At 48.2% G+C, this 15451-nt stretch overlaps 1 protein-coding gene across 3 annotated transcripts in view; it reads left to right on the forward strand.

The window, feature by feature from the left end:
- The window catches only part of TTC28 (tetratricopeptide repeat domain 28), a 108478-nt gene that overhangs the window by 66220 nt on the left and 26807 nt on the right, over positions 1-15451 (forward strand). For all 3 annotated transcript variants that reach the window (XM_030285666.4, XM_072935964.1, XM_072935966.1), the window contains 3 exons: positions 9540-10047; positions 12661-14002; positions 14350-14873. In XM_030285666.4, the coding sequence (XP_030141526.4) occupies positions 9540-10047; positions 12661-14002; positions 14350-14873 (2374 nt within the window). The remainder of the gene's footprint in view (positions 1-9539; positions 10048-12660; positions 14003-14349; positions 14874-15451) is intronic.

A 15451-nucleotide genomic window follows, 5' to 3' on the forward strand; every position in this document is an offset into this window, starting at 1 on the left:
AGTGTGGGTTTAGTCTGTGCAGGTGAAGGAGAAGACTGATTCTTAGTGAGATGCTGTGAAGGGCACCATGAAACAGGCATCTCAGATAAGGAATGGGTTGGAGTTTTTGACCAGCTTCAGTAGCTGGTCAAGAAATTCAAATGAGCTGATTCTGTGGCTATTCCTGTTCCTGCTTCAGCCATGTCACTGGTGGCAGGGTGGGCATCACTCATTGTGAAGCCCCATGGCAGCAGTACAAAGAGTAACCAACCCAACCTGAATGAAGAGGGTGCTCACAGCCCATCTGAACTTGGAGGGAACACATGGGCAGGGGGCTGCAGGACCCTGCCCCAGTGCCTGTGTGCCACTCAGGAGCTGATCTTTGGGCATCTCTCTTGGCACCAGCTCCAGCTAAGGCCCACACACTTTGTGCAGAGGTAGAAAATAAAATTTTCCTGGGCTGGTGGTGCCTCTGATCATGTCTTTTCCTCACTCATTCAGAGCCAGCTGCAGGCTGTTGGAGTTCACCCACTCCTGTCCTGCAGGAAGGAGCTGCTGCCTGTGCAGGGCACTGGGCAGGAATAAGAAGGTCCACTCTGAGGAGACCTGGCTGCAGTGGAGTGAAATGTAGTCTTTACTTTCCTTGCTGATTGATAAAGATGGATAAAGAGTTGCAGCCCTGTCCTAGAGCAGCAGCCTCATGTTCTTGTGACATATTCCATGCTCTCTGTGACTGAAATATCAGCACTACTGTCCAGCAGTTCACGTGCCAAGGAAATCCCATTCTGGTAGCTCGAGCTGCTGTTCTTTTTTCCAGTCTCTGCTCAGTGCTCATGAAAGTTCTGGGAGTTGTACAGAGAGAGGTTCCCCAAAGCAGCAGCCAAGGTACTGGAATGTGCCAGAGGAGGAGTGGCAGATGATGTTAGCAGAGAAGACTGCATCAATTATTTTAGCTTGTTGTCTTTTTCTTGTAACAAAAGCTGGCTCTGATAAGCAGCAGAAGCTTGCAGCCTGTTTCTCCTCAGAGTGGTCTAAGGGCTGCAGTTAGACCAGCCCATAATGCAGGTCTTGAATGTGATGTCTGTACTCTATTTCTGAATTAATTGCTTTGGTTTTAACTCCAGGTAGCCTAATCTTCTGGAAACCATCAGGTAACTCATGTAGGTAGGGAGTGTTGATGCCACATCACAAGCTGATGAGCTATGCCAGGATCAGAGGAAAGAATGGAATCAAAATGTAAAATTGAAAGCTTTTGATGCCTGTAACACTACTTTTCTGTGTCCCTTTTCATTGCTAGCTACTCCTCAGGTGTCCAGAATTTTCTTGTATTAGGAATTCTGTAAGGCCAGAGTGCCAGTGTAAATCCAGTGATGTGTGATTTCTTGGGACAGGTTGTAGTGGCCTTTTTTGATGACCATTCTGAAGGTCCCGTGTTCCTTCCAGAGCATTTTATTTAGAGAAGTTAACACTTGAGTTTTGGAAGAGTGAGTGGCTGACAAGCAGAAATGGACAGGAAAGGAAAGCTGTGGAGAGTTCCTTCTTGGGTCCAGTGTCCAAACCCTCACGAATCCTGCCATGCAGAGGCCATGGACACCACAGGAACTCTGTCTAATAGCTCCCTTCTCTCCTGGGCCCTCAGACGCCTTCGATTACAGCCCCGCTGTTCAGAAATAGCAGGGCAGCATGGCAAGATCATAAACCAACCATCACGAAATGAGTGCTTGTGCTGCCAGCATGGAGCTCTTGGGAAGGATGCTGCTGCCAGAAAGCCACTGGGTGCTGGCAGCCCCTCTGTGCTGGCTGGCAGGCATGCTTTGAGCTGCACTGAGCCTTTCCCCGGGGTGCAGCAGCTCTCTTCACCATGCAGGAGCGAACAGAAGTGTTGGGTGAGAAGGAGGATTGTCTGCAGCCCTGAATTCTCCCAAGGGCTGGGATGAAGGTGCAGCTGAGCACTTTCTGGTACTCCTTTTCTCTAGAGTGTGGCTGAGGGAAGAGGGAAGGGCAAGGAGCTGACAGACTGTGTCAGTACTGTCTCCCCTGGGTTGACATGATGACCAACAGCTTGCAGCGCTCACTCCTGGCCTGGTTTTGAAGGGATTTCCCCTCAGCTCCCTCTGGAAGCAGCTATTTGTGGAAAGAAAGGTGCAGAACTGCTGGGGCTCAGTGCCCTCTTGTTACTGACCCTTTGTATCAACTGGCCACTGCCCTGGACATCTCCATGAGCATCTGTGGCTTTGGGAATTCTCTGCAGCAGGTGGGTGTGCTCAGTAACTTGATGAGCCAGGTTTTGCTGTCTCAAGATGCTTTTTAAAATGATTGCAAATGTAAGGCAGAGTTCATGTTTGCAGCTTCAGCAGATTTTGTTCAGAAAGGCTGACTATTTGCAGGAAATGGGGATGATGAAGATGATAATTAGAACTGGGTAGTTAAGTAGCACAGAATAAAGATGTTTATTTAGCACGCTTTGGTGGGTTTTCTGTGTCGCCTTTCTCTGGCATATCTATGAGGGTTCTTGTGTGGTATGGGAAATACCAGAATGCAGAAATTTCCACTGGAAAGAGAAATCATGGGCTTGCAGCCCAGGAGACTCCAGAATCCAGCTGGGTGTTCTGCTTCTTGCTACAGAGCATTGCCATGGAGCTGGATGTACCTGGAGCCATGGCTGTGAGGGGTCACGAACCACTGTGCATCCCTGGAGGAGGGGTATTAGGCAGTATGGTTCCTGGGGCAGATTTAATACTTGGTTGGATTCTGTTGAGGATTTGAACGTGCTGCCACTGTCTGAACATACTTTGTGAGCAGCTCAGCCACTGGTAGTTATTTAGGTTTGCAGTTTCTGGTAGTTTTTCCCAGTCCCCTTCAAAGCAATGAAACTCAGTATAAAGCTCCCACATTTGGTAAACTGCAGCTCCTCGCTTCAGGCTGTGCAAATCAAAGATCAAATTTCACCTTCTTGTTTCCAGAAGGAGATGCAGAAGGAAAGATAGATCATTCCTTTCTAATGAAATCTGTAAATTCTGCAAAGCCAAGGTTTTCTGCCCTTTCCTGAGGGGAAGGGGAAATGTTTTCCAGGTGTCCCTCCAGCCTTACTTTTTGTGTAAAGCCACATCTTCAGTCAATAGCAGGGCTGCATGGATTCAGCCTTCCCTCTGAACTTGTCTAAATTTTCTTTTGGGGCAGCAGAATGAGGTTTCTCCTGTTCTTCTGAGTTAAATCTCATAGAGAATGTGCTCCTTACCAGCAGTCTTGGATGGAGTGTGGAGAATCCCATCCATTCATGAGCTGCATCACGAGGGAGCCCATGGCAGTGTCCCTGCCTGTGGCATGTGTGTGGCACTCAGCCATACAAAGAGGTGGTCTGGCCCTGGGGCTGCCACAATTTCAGAAAGGAAAAATCTGAAAATCTTATGACCACAGTTGTTTTGTTGTATTTGCAAACAATCTGGAAAATGAGGACAGGATATAAATACCTTGCAAATGAGAACTGGAAAGAGTCTTCAGGCTAAAGCAGTTTGTCATGCCTGGAAACACAGACTAAGATGTCAGAGACAGGCTGTGATGAGGAAATTATTCCAGCCTCTCAGTGCAGACAGCAGTCTTGTTTTATTAGGGATCCAGGGCAGACTGCCTTGTGCCCTGGAGGAAGGCTGAGTGCCAGCTGCTGGGAGAACACTTACCACTGGAGTTTATTTGTAATTGTGGGTCCACTGTAACGCTGTGCTGCGTTACAGCTCAGACTGAATCACCTGCGTGCCTCAAAGGATGAATTCAGTGATGTGAATGAGCCTTAGTGCCTGACCTTTAGCATTTGGATTTATATCTGAGAGTATGAATTCTTTGCCTTTCTCTTTCTGTCTTTAGCAGGTTATTTTAGAGTCAGCTTGACAGGATTCATACAGGTTTGTCTGGTTCAAAAGTGATAGGATTAAACAGAAGGAAGAAAAATCTGACTGGTGCAGGAAATTTGGGAATGCACTAAAAGGCCATATGCTTTGTTTTGTTTGGACTTGTGACTCAAGAGGGAAATGTAATACTTCCTGAGGATCTCCTTTAAATGTCCCCATTTGACCTCCACAGCACATGGATTTTAGCTGAAGGAAATGCAGTCTTCTGGTTTTACTTTCACAGTGTCTGCAGAGCTCAGCACGCTGCTAAGGCCTGGACCTGGCTGCAGTGAAAGAAATTAAGCAGAAAGCTCATGCAAGAGCTGCAGCTGCAGCACTCACTGGGTTTTCAGGAGGCCCACCTCAGCCAGGGCTTTTCTCCTCTTTATTGAGTTTGCAGTGAGGGGATGCCAGCTTAAGAACAAGAGTAGCAAGGGTTGGCACAGCAGCACACTGCTGTAGGAGCTGATGTTTCTTTGTCTGCTCTGAACTTGTTAGATGCAAGTTTGTGACTTGCTGGCTTATTTTTCCTGACTGACTTTGACCAGGGTTTGAGTCACTCCTCAGGGTCACCACCATGGAGAAGCTTGTGGTTTTAAATGAGAAATACTTACATCACCACTAAAAATGTCAAGTCAGCCATTCTCCCCTAAAGTGATTGCACACAGGAGCCTTTCAGATTATGTCCAGAAAGTGACCAAATTTGGGCTACTTGAGTAAAGATAGATCAACCCTAGGTGATGTGTAGGCTCAATGATGAAATCTCCTTCTCAGTGTTCTTAGGCTGGTGTTTTATGTGTGATTTCCTTACAGAATGAGTGGAGCTTTGCAGAGCACACCCAGCAAGGCAGCCCACTCCCCCAGGTCCCACAAGGTGAGGGGTGCTGCACCAGTTCCCACAGTGAACATGAGCAGCCTGCTCAGTATGAATGACAGGCAGATTTACTCCTAAAAAAATGAATTAAATAGCTGTTGCTTCAGCTTTCCAGCAAAACCCTGCTAACTTGGTCTAAACTATTTGCAAAACGATTCTGTTAAGAGGTTGTAGCTCAGGTTTACTTTTACAAGTGTTGTAGGCAGAACTAAACACCTTGCTCCCAAATGATAACGGAGGAGATGGAGTCAGTGGAATGGAGCAGCATTATTTTGATCTCCAAATGAGCAGCTGAAAGTCAGCATTCAGCATTCCCCTTGAAGAGGTGTGACTGTGAAGGGTCTGGCAGTCAAACTCCCAGTGCTGCTCAGGTTTGTCTTGATTCATAACTTCATGTGATACTTTTGCCATGGAATAGGGAGAATGAGAAGTCCTCTGAAACATTAACAATTTCCTGAGCAAGTAAGAACAGAGAGGGCTGGGAGCAGATTGTCAGCACAGTCCACAGCAGGCTCTATCATGAGCAGCAGCTCTGTGAATTTTACCCATTAATCAAGTGGGGACCAGGACCATCTCTTTATGCTGTGTATTTTGAGTCTTTCTATTGTGTCATTATTTCTTGGTTGTTCTCTTTCACTTAGTAGGTACAAAGCTTCTTTCAGGCTTTCAGATATTCATGCTTCTGTTCCATGGCTTTGTCTTTTTTGGAGTTTGCTCTTTGGTAGTTTCTTTGTTAAAGACTGAGACCTTCTACAAATAAAGAAGGATATTGATTGTCAGGGATATTGATTTCAGTATATTTTGCCCACAAGAAATAATTGCCTAAAAGCAAATCCATTCCTTCTTCCTGGATATGATCATGTATAAGAGGGGAGGATATTGCCTGCTGCTTCCTTTCCCATTTTCAAAAACATGGCACACAAAGGAAACAGCTAGATGTGGCACTGACACATCAGCCTCGCCTTGAAGGGAGGAGAGAAGGACAAGTTTTAATTTTGATGGGGCACCTGCTCTGTTTGGATGTGAGACTTGTCTTACAGCATAAATCAGGCATTGTCCAAGCCAGGCTGAGGCATACCTATAGATTCTGAGGAAATTATGAAGGGGCTTAATAGAAGTGGAGATAAAGTGCAATTTACAAAAAATTATCATTTTAGCAGGTCCTGGAACCACCCCCATCACAGTGCTGTCCTGTTTGTATACACAGCAGTTATTTGGTCCTTACCTTTAAAACAAACAGCTCCTGTAGAGAAAGAGCTGGGATGTGTCCCTGGTGTCAGTTATCCTGAGCCCTTCCTACCTGGAGCAGTTCCAGCAGCGTAGGGCACAGTGAGGTTTTACTGTGTGTGGTGACACCCACAGCCCTCAGCCTGTGTTTTCAGAGCTCTGCATGTGTGTCTGTTCTGGAACAATCTGCTTCCCTCAGAGAATGAACCAGCACAGCTTTGCTTGCCTTCAGGAGCAAGGACATGCAGGTGAGGGGTGGTGGGGTGCAGATGAGGAGGTACACTGCTTTTCAGAGGTGCTGCTGCCTGCCCCCAGTACAGCTGTGGTGAATATACATGGTAATCTGCTGCATAAACTACTTCTGTAGGATCAAGCTGCTGTTACTGTGTGCCTAGAGGGAGAAGGGAAGTTGAAAGAAGCAGCATGATCCATCTCTGATCAGTCTTAATTAGTGTCTGTGTTCAGGGATTAAGGGTACCTTACAGTGAGATACCAGGCAGAATATTTTCCATTACCTTGTCCATTTTAGGATGATTATAGAGTGTTTTTACTTAAGCAGGCTGTGCAGACAGGTGAAGACTTGTTTAAATGTAACATGACTGGGGAGTGACCATTCTCTGACAAGGGTGAAATACCTAAGGAATGCATCTCTCCAAATTGCCAGGTGCCATTCTGTGATGCACATTTGCTTAGCATCAGGCTCTGCCTTACTCAGCTGAAAAACCTGAGCTGGCTGTTGCTTCTGAGAGAAAGAGAGCACTTAGGAACATTTTTCAGAACTCCCTTCTGTGCCTCAGCTCAATGGCAGAAGAATCTGCTTTCTATTAAAGTGATAAATTGCTTAATTGGAGGTGTAAGCAACCCCCACTGTAAAATTTGTCTTTGTCAGATACATAAAACATTGATTTTCTTTGTTTGCTGTTGCAAGCCCCCTGTGGTGTGGAGCTGCAGTCTCACATCACCCTGCTACCAAGCAGAGGTGTGTGCTAGCAGAGATGGAGTCTGTTTGCCATGTGTGCTCTCCCTGCCACAACAGGGCTCTTCTGCCAGTGAGGAGGGAACACCCCATCCCTCTTGGGGCTGAGCCACTTGGGGGTCCTGGTGGATCTTGTAATGTGGAGGATTTTATTAAATGCACAGTCATGAATTTACCTTCTGGAATCCTGTTCCTAAACCCTTGAAGTGAGTCACTGGAGTCACCTAGCAGATGTTATCACCAGATTGTTCCTAAACACTGCTGTAAGGGCAAGCTCTCCTTACTGCCCCCAGAGCAAATCGAGCACTGATGGTTGTCTTGCTGGAAGATGGCTGCTGCACAAATCAGCCCCAGCCTGGGGAAGCCAGGAGTGCCACAGGCTGTCCTCATGCTGACTCCCAGAGGATTGAGAAGTGCTGCTCTCAGATCAGGCAACAGTGGAAGCTGGTGCAGAGTAAAGCATGAGGACCATTGGAATGAAGGACACATCAGAGGGTAGAGGTGGCCTTCCTGCCTTGTCTGTCTGGGTGAGACAGAAAAAACCAAAACAGCCTCAGCTTTGTAATGAGGTCATGCTGGTTTTCATCAGTTCTTCACCCTTTATTTTCTATTTCTCTTTTTGTCTCCAACTTATTTTTGTTTCTGCTTCACTAGTCCTCTTGCCACATCCTGGTTTAGATAATCCAGCCCTGGGCACTCAGGCATGTCAGCCAAGTGTTTTTGCATGCTCTGAGAGTGGTTGCCAAGCTTGTACCCTTCATTCTAGGTCTTTACTGTAAGCCTGGGCATGCTCTTGGGCTAAGGGATTAGGAGCCCTAAGAATAAACATTTCCAGCCTCACAAATTTCAATTCCTATCATCTGCTTCCCATTCTAGGAGACATCCTAAAGATTTCTTCCCATGTGCGGGATACACAGTTCCTGCTTCTGTCAAGTTTCTCTTGTGCACAATCTGAGATCTGCTGCTTTCCATTTATGCCTCTTTTCCTCAGCCATAGCCCATTAACATCATCTGAGTCTCTGCCTGATGGCTCTTGGCCAGAGCTCATCTCCTCAGCAATCTGCACGCATGGATGTCCACTTTTTTTTTTATTTTAGCAGCCCCAGGAGACACCAGATTTCACTGACTCCTTGTTTTCCAGAAAGACATTTCTATTCTCTTCCCAGCAATAACAAAAGTTCTGTTGCTGGTGGTGGCCAGTCTTCCAGAATTTCTGAACTTCCAGGCTGGATCAGTTCTTACAGCATTGTACTGGGCTTCACTTGGCACAGGGAGTGCTGCTGCCTTGTTCCACAGAAGTGGCACGTTTCTTCCCATCAGGATGAAGGGAGCTCTGATGCATCTTGAGGCCTGTAATGGGCCCCACTCAGTACTTTGATCTGGGCCTGTGGAAGATGGCTGCATCTATCTGTTTTTTTTCCCCTTTTCTTCCCTACTTAGGTTGCAAGTGACTCAATACTCGGTATATACTAAGCTTTGTGAAGATTGTATAAAAATGCAGACAAATTCAGAGCAACAATTTTTGTGTTGGTTTTCTAGCAGCCTCCAAACAGGCCCCCTCAAATCCTCTTAAGACCCTCCCTCACGGTGTCAGCCAAGAATTTATGTCACTGTGCTGCTGAAGAGCCTGTCCAGGGCCAGACCACCCCAATGCTGCAGCCTGTCTGACCAACACGCAGCAGGACCCAGTCCCAGCTCTGCCTGTGGCCACACCAGTAGCAGCTGGTCTGGCCTGCACTGATGAGAAGCTGGGGCCACTGCCAGGATTGCCCAGGAGCCCTGAGTGGCAGCCCTTGGCCAGCTGCTGCCCTCACCCTGACAGCTCCTTTTGGGAGGTTTGGAACTGGGTCACAGCAGCTGGGTAGCAAAGGAAATGCACACGCAGGAACTGCAGAGGAGTCGGGATCAGCACGCTGGAGTGAACAGCCTTGCTGAGGCAGCAAGGAGCACTTCCCTGCCCTTGGCTCCTTGCCCTGCTGACTGCTTGGGAGCTCTGGCTCTGCCAGGTGGAAGGCAGGTCTGCATCCTGGGAGATGCAGGGGGCAAAAGACTCTGATTCTCAGATAATTTCTTGTATTAAATGCAGCTGTTTCTTGGTGGTAGGAGCTTGGGTTTTCACAGCACTGTATTTAGGTAAGATATGCCTAAGAGACAGAGGCTCCAGCTAGTGAAATGCTGTTGTCTTTGCTGCATTCCCAAGGTTGTGTGGGGCTCAGGACCCTGATGCTGCACAGTAAGAGCTGTGCTCTTTAGAGCATGGTGTTCTTGGTGAAGCAGAGGTATGGAAGCTTGTTAACTGCAGCAATCACTCTCTTTGTGTCCTCAATAGTCTTTGCAGTGCTGTCCTTCCCCTCTGCCAGGTACAGATGTCAAAGAAAGAGGTAGTCCAACCCATGTCCTTCTGAGTCAGCCCCATCCCTTCCTGCTGCCTCCACAGAAGCTGCCCTGAGCTGTTTAGAACTGCAGAGAGCAGGTTTTCTAGTTGGTAGTCACATTCTTTTGCCAGGATGGCCCCTCATGGTTTTGATTTCTAGGACTGGAGCCATCTGACTTGTTTCCATGAATGCTTGTACTTACATTGTCTCCCTTACCCCTGCAGGCAGCATCCTCGGCTCTGAGCAGTCTGGGCCACGTGTACACGGCCATCGGGGACTACCCAAACGCACTGGCTAGCCACAAGCAGTGTGTCCTCCTCGCCAAGCAGTCCAAAGATGAGCTCTCCGAGGCACGGGAGCTGGGCAACATGGGAGCAGTGTACATTGCCATGGGGGATTTTGAAAACGCAGTGCAGTGCCACGAGCAGCACCTGAAGATCGCCAAGGAGCTGGGGAACAAGCGGGAGGAAGCTCGAGCCTACAGCAACCTGGGCAGTGCTTACCACTACCGCAGGAACTTTGACAAAGCCATGTCCTACCACAACTACGTGCTGGAGCTGGCCCAGGAGCTGGCTGAGAAGGCCATTGAGATGCGAGCTTACGCTGGCCTGGGCCATGCAGCTAGATGTATGCAAGATCTGGAGAGGGCTAAGCAGTACCATGAAGAACAGTTGCACATTGCTGAGAGCCTGCAGGACCGAGCTGCTGAAGGCAGAGCCTCCTCCAATCTAGGTAAGGTCTTGACATGGAGCAGAATTTGTCATGGAATGCTGAGACTACCAGAGCTGCTGCCAGGATGCCCAAGATCTGCTGTGTGCTGTCTCAGTCACCCCAGTTTCACCAGACTGCCTTAATAAATTAAACAGGCCCTTGGCAGATTGTATGCTGCTGTACTGTACTCCATGTTCAATTATTAAATTCCTTAGAAAAACACTAGAAGGCACAAACTCACAGCAAAAGGGAAATGAAAAGATAAAATGCATTTGAGGAGCTCTTCAGGAATTAGGAATAATTGTAATTCTTGCACTAATGGAAAAAGTGATGTGGTTTGTTACCTGGCCATTTCTCTGGGAGCTTGTCAGCAGGATCTGTCGATACATTGCTGCCTTGTAAACTGAGAGACGTGGATCAAATCCTAACTAAGTTTGTTTTCCAAACACACTCATTGAAATACCAGGGTGTAGGACTCTTGCATTCTCCTAAGGAGCAGCACTGGCATGCTGCTGGCAGGCTGGGAAAGACTGAGTTCCATTCAAGTGAAGCCTATTTCTCCTGCTGCCTCACAGCACCAGATGTGGGAGTTACAAGGATGCATTTCCATCTCTGCCATGGCTGTGGCAGTTGTGCTGCCAATGTTCCAGCTGTTTGGGATGTGTTCTCAGTTGGCTGGGAACAGCAAAGCAGGGCTGGTGCTGGGATATCAAAATAAGTGTTTGTTGGCAGCCCCTGAATCCCAGCCCTTGCAGGCTGCCCCACGCTGTAAATCAGCTCCTGTTTCTGCTTGGCAGTTGGCACTTGGTTCATTTGTAGATGCTAATTGTGCTCTGATGTTATCAACAGCAGGTAATTGAAAAGAGCTTGATGAATTACTTAATTTTTCTTAGTAGCTGAGTCTTCAGGAGCTGAATGAAGAAGATAAGGGGATCTGCAGAAAACAAAACAATCACAGCTTTTTAATTAGTGTTGCAAATCTCCTCCTTTACACAAATTGAGGCAGATCGGTGGGGCAAAATAGGTTTGTGATGCAAAAATGCTTGTGGGCAGCTTAGCATGAGAGAGCAGCGAGCATGAACAAGGTTTCTGTTAATGTGACAGCACCCAGCAGGCAGGAGGGCTGGGAGAGGAGGTCTTGCCTGAACAACAAAGCACAAACTACATTCCCCAACTCTTCTCCAGCGTTGGGACCTTGTCTTGCGGAGCCTGTGGCTCCAGTCCTGGAGAGAAGCAGAGATGTGAAAGATGGACTGGTGCAGCAGAGACTGTTTTTCAGTGTTGGATTATAGCCTAAATATAGCTTTCAGTTGGTATGCTGACTCAGCCACTCCACACTTTGTGTTAGAATAGTTCTCCTAGTGTCTGAGCACGGGGTCTCACGTTTCAGCTGTTATTTGGCTGTATTTTTTGTCTTCTCTGTCAGAGTTAAGTTATACTGGAGAAAGGGAACATGCAGTTCTTGTTGAGACAGTCTATTACTGGTGTTTAAAATGAATCCAGTACCAATCAAAAAGTCAAGTTTTAATTGTCTCTTTCATCTAATCCACATGCAAAACAAAACCTCATCAAAATAACCATGCTGACAGGCAAAAAAAATGTATCTAAATGTGTGTTTCTAGGCCAGAATGTTAGAGTTGGCCTCTCTGCTGAAGCAACAGACATTTTCTGTTGCATTTCCCTAATGCAGATGGAAGGCACCCTTAAGTGTGTGATCCAGTGTTAAGCGGGGCAGACATAGACTGTAACAGAGCCCAGCTGCTGCAGTGTTCTGTAGGAAGATAATCTGAACTCTGGGACGAGGTGAGCAGGAGGTGATGGACTGAGGATGAAGCACAAGCTGTCAGCCTTTCACAAGATGTGGAGTTTAACCAGAAGTCTCAGGTTCTCAACCTTTGCAAAGCATCTGGTATTTCCAAACACTCAGGCTCCATGTGGAGACCAGGCTTTCCAGCCTCTGCAGCTTTTAAGGGTTGCCACTATGATGTAGAGAAGACATTTCACATTATTAATAGAACACAATTTAAAATCTCTTGGTGCTGCCTCTTTGCAGCTCCAAGAGAACTTCTATACTTCTTTTCATGTGCTCATCATGTTGCCCAAAGATGCCAGATATTTTCTCTTGAAGCTTATGCAGTTAATGTCAAAAAACATTTGAGGGCCTCCTTCAGTGGCTCCCAAACCTCCAGGCTTGTTTGCAAAGTAGCCACAGGCATTATTAGCACAGAGTTTAATTGAGTGTAGGTGGTATCATCAGCAAAATCAGAGCTCCTCTTCCCATGTCTCTTAATAAATGCAAGATGATTGAACTGAAATTGAAAAGCATCTGCAAGTGCTGTCTCACTCATTGTGTTGAGTCTGAGCTCTGGAGCTACCAGGTATCACTTCTGGAAATAAACAGCAGTTTTGTAAGGCCAGACTGTGTCTGGTTGTTGTAGTGAATGGGTGCTTTTGTATAACATGAAACCTAAACCTTCCCTGGGCTTTCCCTGTTAGAAGCACGGAGGCAGTTTGTTCAGAAGGGCTGTGAGGAGGCAGGGAAGGGGCCAGGCTGCAGGCAGTCCTGGTGTGCAGGGTGCTGCAGAGGTTTGGCACAGGGTGCTGTGTGTTGAGCTGGTTTCTGTTGTTTTCCAGGAATCATTCACCAGATGAAAGGTGACTATGACACCGCGCTGCGGCTGCACAAGACACACCTGTCCATAGCGCAGGAGCTGAGCGATTACGCGGCCCAAGGCCGGGCCTACGGCAACATGGGCAACGCCTACAACGCCCTGGGCATGTATGACCAGGCTGTCAAGTACCATCGGCAGGAGCTGCAGATCTCCATGGAGGTCAACGACCGCGCTTCTCAGGCATCCACACACGGGAACTTGGCAGTTGCTTATCAGGCGCTGGGTGCCCATGACCGTGCTCTGCAGCACTACCAAAATCATCTCAACATTGCCCGGGAGCTGCGCGACATCCAGAGCGAAGCGCGAGCCCTCAGCAATCTGGGCAACTTCCACTGCACACGAGGAGAGTTCGTGCAGGCGGCCCCGTACTATGAGCAGTACCTGCGCTTGTCCCCTGAGCTGCAGGACATGGAAGGCGAGGGGAAAGTTTGCCACAACCTTGGCTATGCCCATTATTGCCTCGGGAACTATGAGGAAGCTGTTAAGTACTATGAGCAGGATCTTGCGTTAGCAAAGGATCTTCATGACAAGCTGAGCCAGGCCAAAGCCTATTGCAACCTGGGCCTGGCCTTCAAAGCCTTGATGGACTTCAGCAAAGCAGAGGAGTGTCAAAAATACCTGTTGTCCCTGGCACAGTCTCTGAACAATTCCCAGGCCAAATTCCGAGCTCTGGGGAACTTGGGGGATATTTTTGTCTGTAAAAAAGATGTACATGGTGCAATAAAATTTTATGAGCAGCAGTTGAGCTTAGCCCATCACGTTAAAGACAGGAGACTGGAAGCCAATGCCTATGCAGCCCTGGGCTCTGCATACAGGATGGTACAGAAGTGTGACAAGGCTTTAGGTTACCATACACAGGAGCTGGAGGTGTACCAAGAGCTGGGGGATATGTCGGGTGAATGCAGAGCACATGGTCACCTTGCTGCAGTGTATATGTCACTTGGGAAGTACACCATGGCCTTCAAGTGCTATGAAGAACAGCTGGAGCTGGGGCAAAAGTTGAAGGACCCCAGCATCGAAGCCCAGGTCTACGGTAACATGGGCATTACCAAGATGAACATGAATGTCATGGAGGAAGCGATTGGCTACTTTGAGCAGCAGCTGGCCATGCTGCAGCAGCTCAGTGGGAACGAATCCGTATTAGATCGGGGCCGAGCGTATGGGAACCTGGGAGATTGTTATGAGGCTCTGGGAGATTTTGAGGAAGCTATAAAGTATTACGAACAGTACCTGTCTGTGGCTCAAAGCTTGAACCGTATGCAAGATCAGGCAAAGGCCTACCGAGGCTTGGGCAGTGGGCACAGGTAAGGAGCTGCACGTGTGTTCTGGTGTCAGTGAAGTACAAGTACAGTCCTTGCAGTGTGGTACTGATGGGGTGTGTTTGAGGGCCTTGGCACACACACACACACAGAGTGATGTGACATAGGACAGAGTTAGAGTCCTGTGGATGCTGAGGACTGTGCTGACAGCTCACATTACGAAGCTGATGACACTGCCCAGAGAGGAGGTGGTTGATTCAAAAGTGCTGGGGATGTGTCCTGGGGGAAAACCCCTGACTAGAAGGTTTGAGCTGGCCTCCGGGGAAATGGCAAAACGCCTTCTCTCAAGGAAGTACAAGCAAAATAAACACTGCTGTTTTCTTCCCTTGTAGGGCTATGGGAAGTTTACAGCAGGCTCTGGTGTGCTTTGAGAAGAGGCTTGTAGTGGCACATGAGCTGGGGGAGGCATTTAACAAAGCCCAGGCTTACGGGGAGCTGGGAAGCCTGCACAGCCAGCTGGGCAACTACGAGCAAGCCATTTCCTGCCTGGAGCGGCAGCTGAACATCGCCCGGGAGATGAAGGACCGAGCGCTGGAGAGCGACGCTGCCTGCGGCCTGGGGGGGGTGTACCAGCAGATGGGCGAGTACGAGACCGCCCTGCAGTACCACCAGCTGGACCTGCAGATCGCCGAGGAGACCAACAACCCCGCCGGCCAGGGCCGCGCCTACGGCAACCTGGGCCTTACCTACGAGTCCCTGGGCACCTACGAGAGGGCAGTGGTTTATCAGGAGCAGCACCTCAGCATTGCAGCGCAAATGAACGACCTCGTAGCCAAAACTGTGTCTTACAGCAGCCTGGGGAGGACTCACCACGCTTTACAGAATTACTCTCAGGCTGTGATGTACCTGCAGGAAGGTAAGAGGCTGAGTTACGCAACAGAGCATGTAAGGTCAGAAGGGTGGAAGAGAGACCTGAAGGCATGGAGAGGTGAGGTACTGTAAACATGGCTAAAAAGGGATGTGTTTGATAGTGGCCTTTGATGCAGAAGCTCTTGTAGATATCCACAGCTGCTGCTGAGCACCTGTGTTGAGTAGCTGTCTGTGGAGCTGTTATGGTGAGCATGCCATCTCAGTTGGAGTCTTCTTGGTGTCCTCTAGACAAAGCATGATCTGTGCCTTCCTCAGGGCATCTTAGGTACCTCAGAGCATGAATCTAGACTGTACCTGGCAGAGTTTCTTTGTAAAGCTCATTTGTGCCTGAAAGTGTAAACCTTATCTATAAATGCCATTGCATACCAGCATCTGGCTCTGGGAAAACCACAGAGGATTATGATGAATCTCTCTGATCCTGAGAGGTCTGTTAGGAGAGATGCTGGTAGCCACCTGGCTCTTCCTATGTGTTCACCTAGGAGTGAGACAAAGTGGGTGAGTTCCCCTAAAGTCTGAGTGAAAACAAGTGCTGTTTGCTAGAGAGGTGGGAGAAATTCAGCCTGA

Source organism: Taeniopygia guttata, chromosome 15 (assembly GCF_048771995.1).
Source record: "Taeniopygia guttata chromosome 15, bTaeGut7.mat, whole genome shotgun sequence".
Classification (NCBI taxonomy): Eukaryota; Metazoa; Chordata; class Aves; order Passeriformes; family Estrildidae; genus Taeniopygia; species Taeniopygia guttata.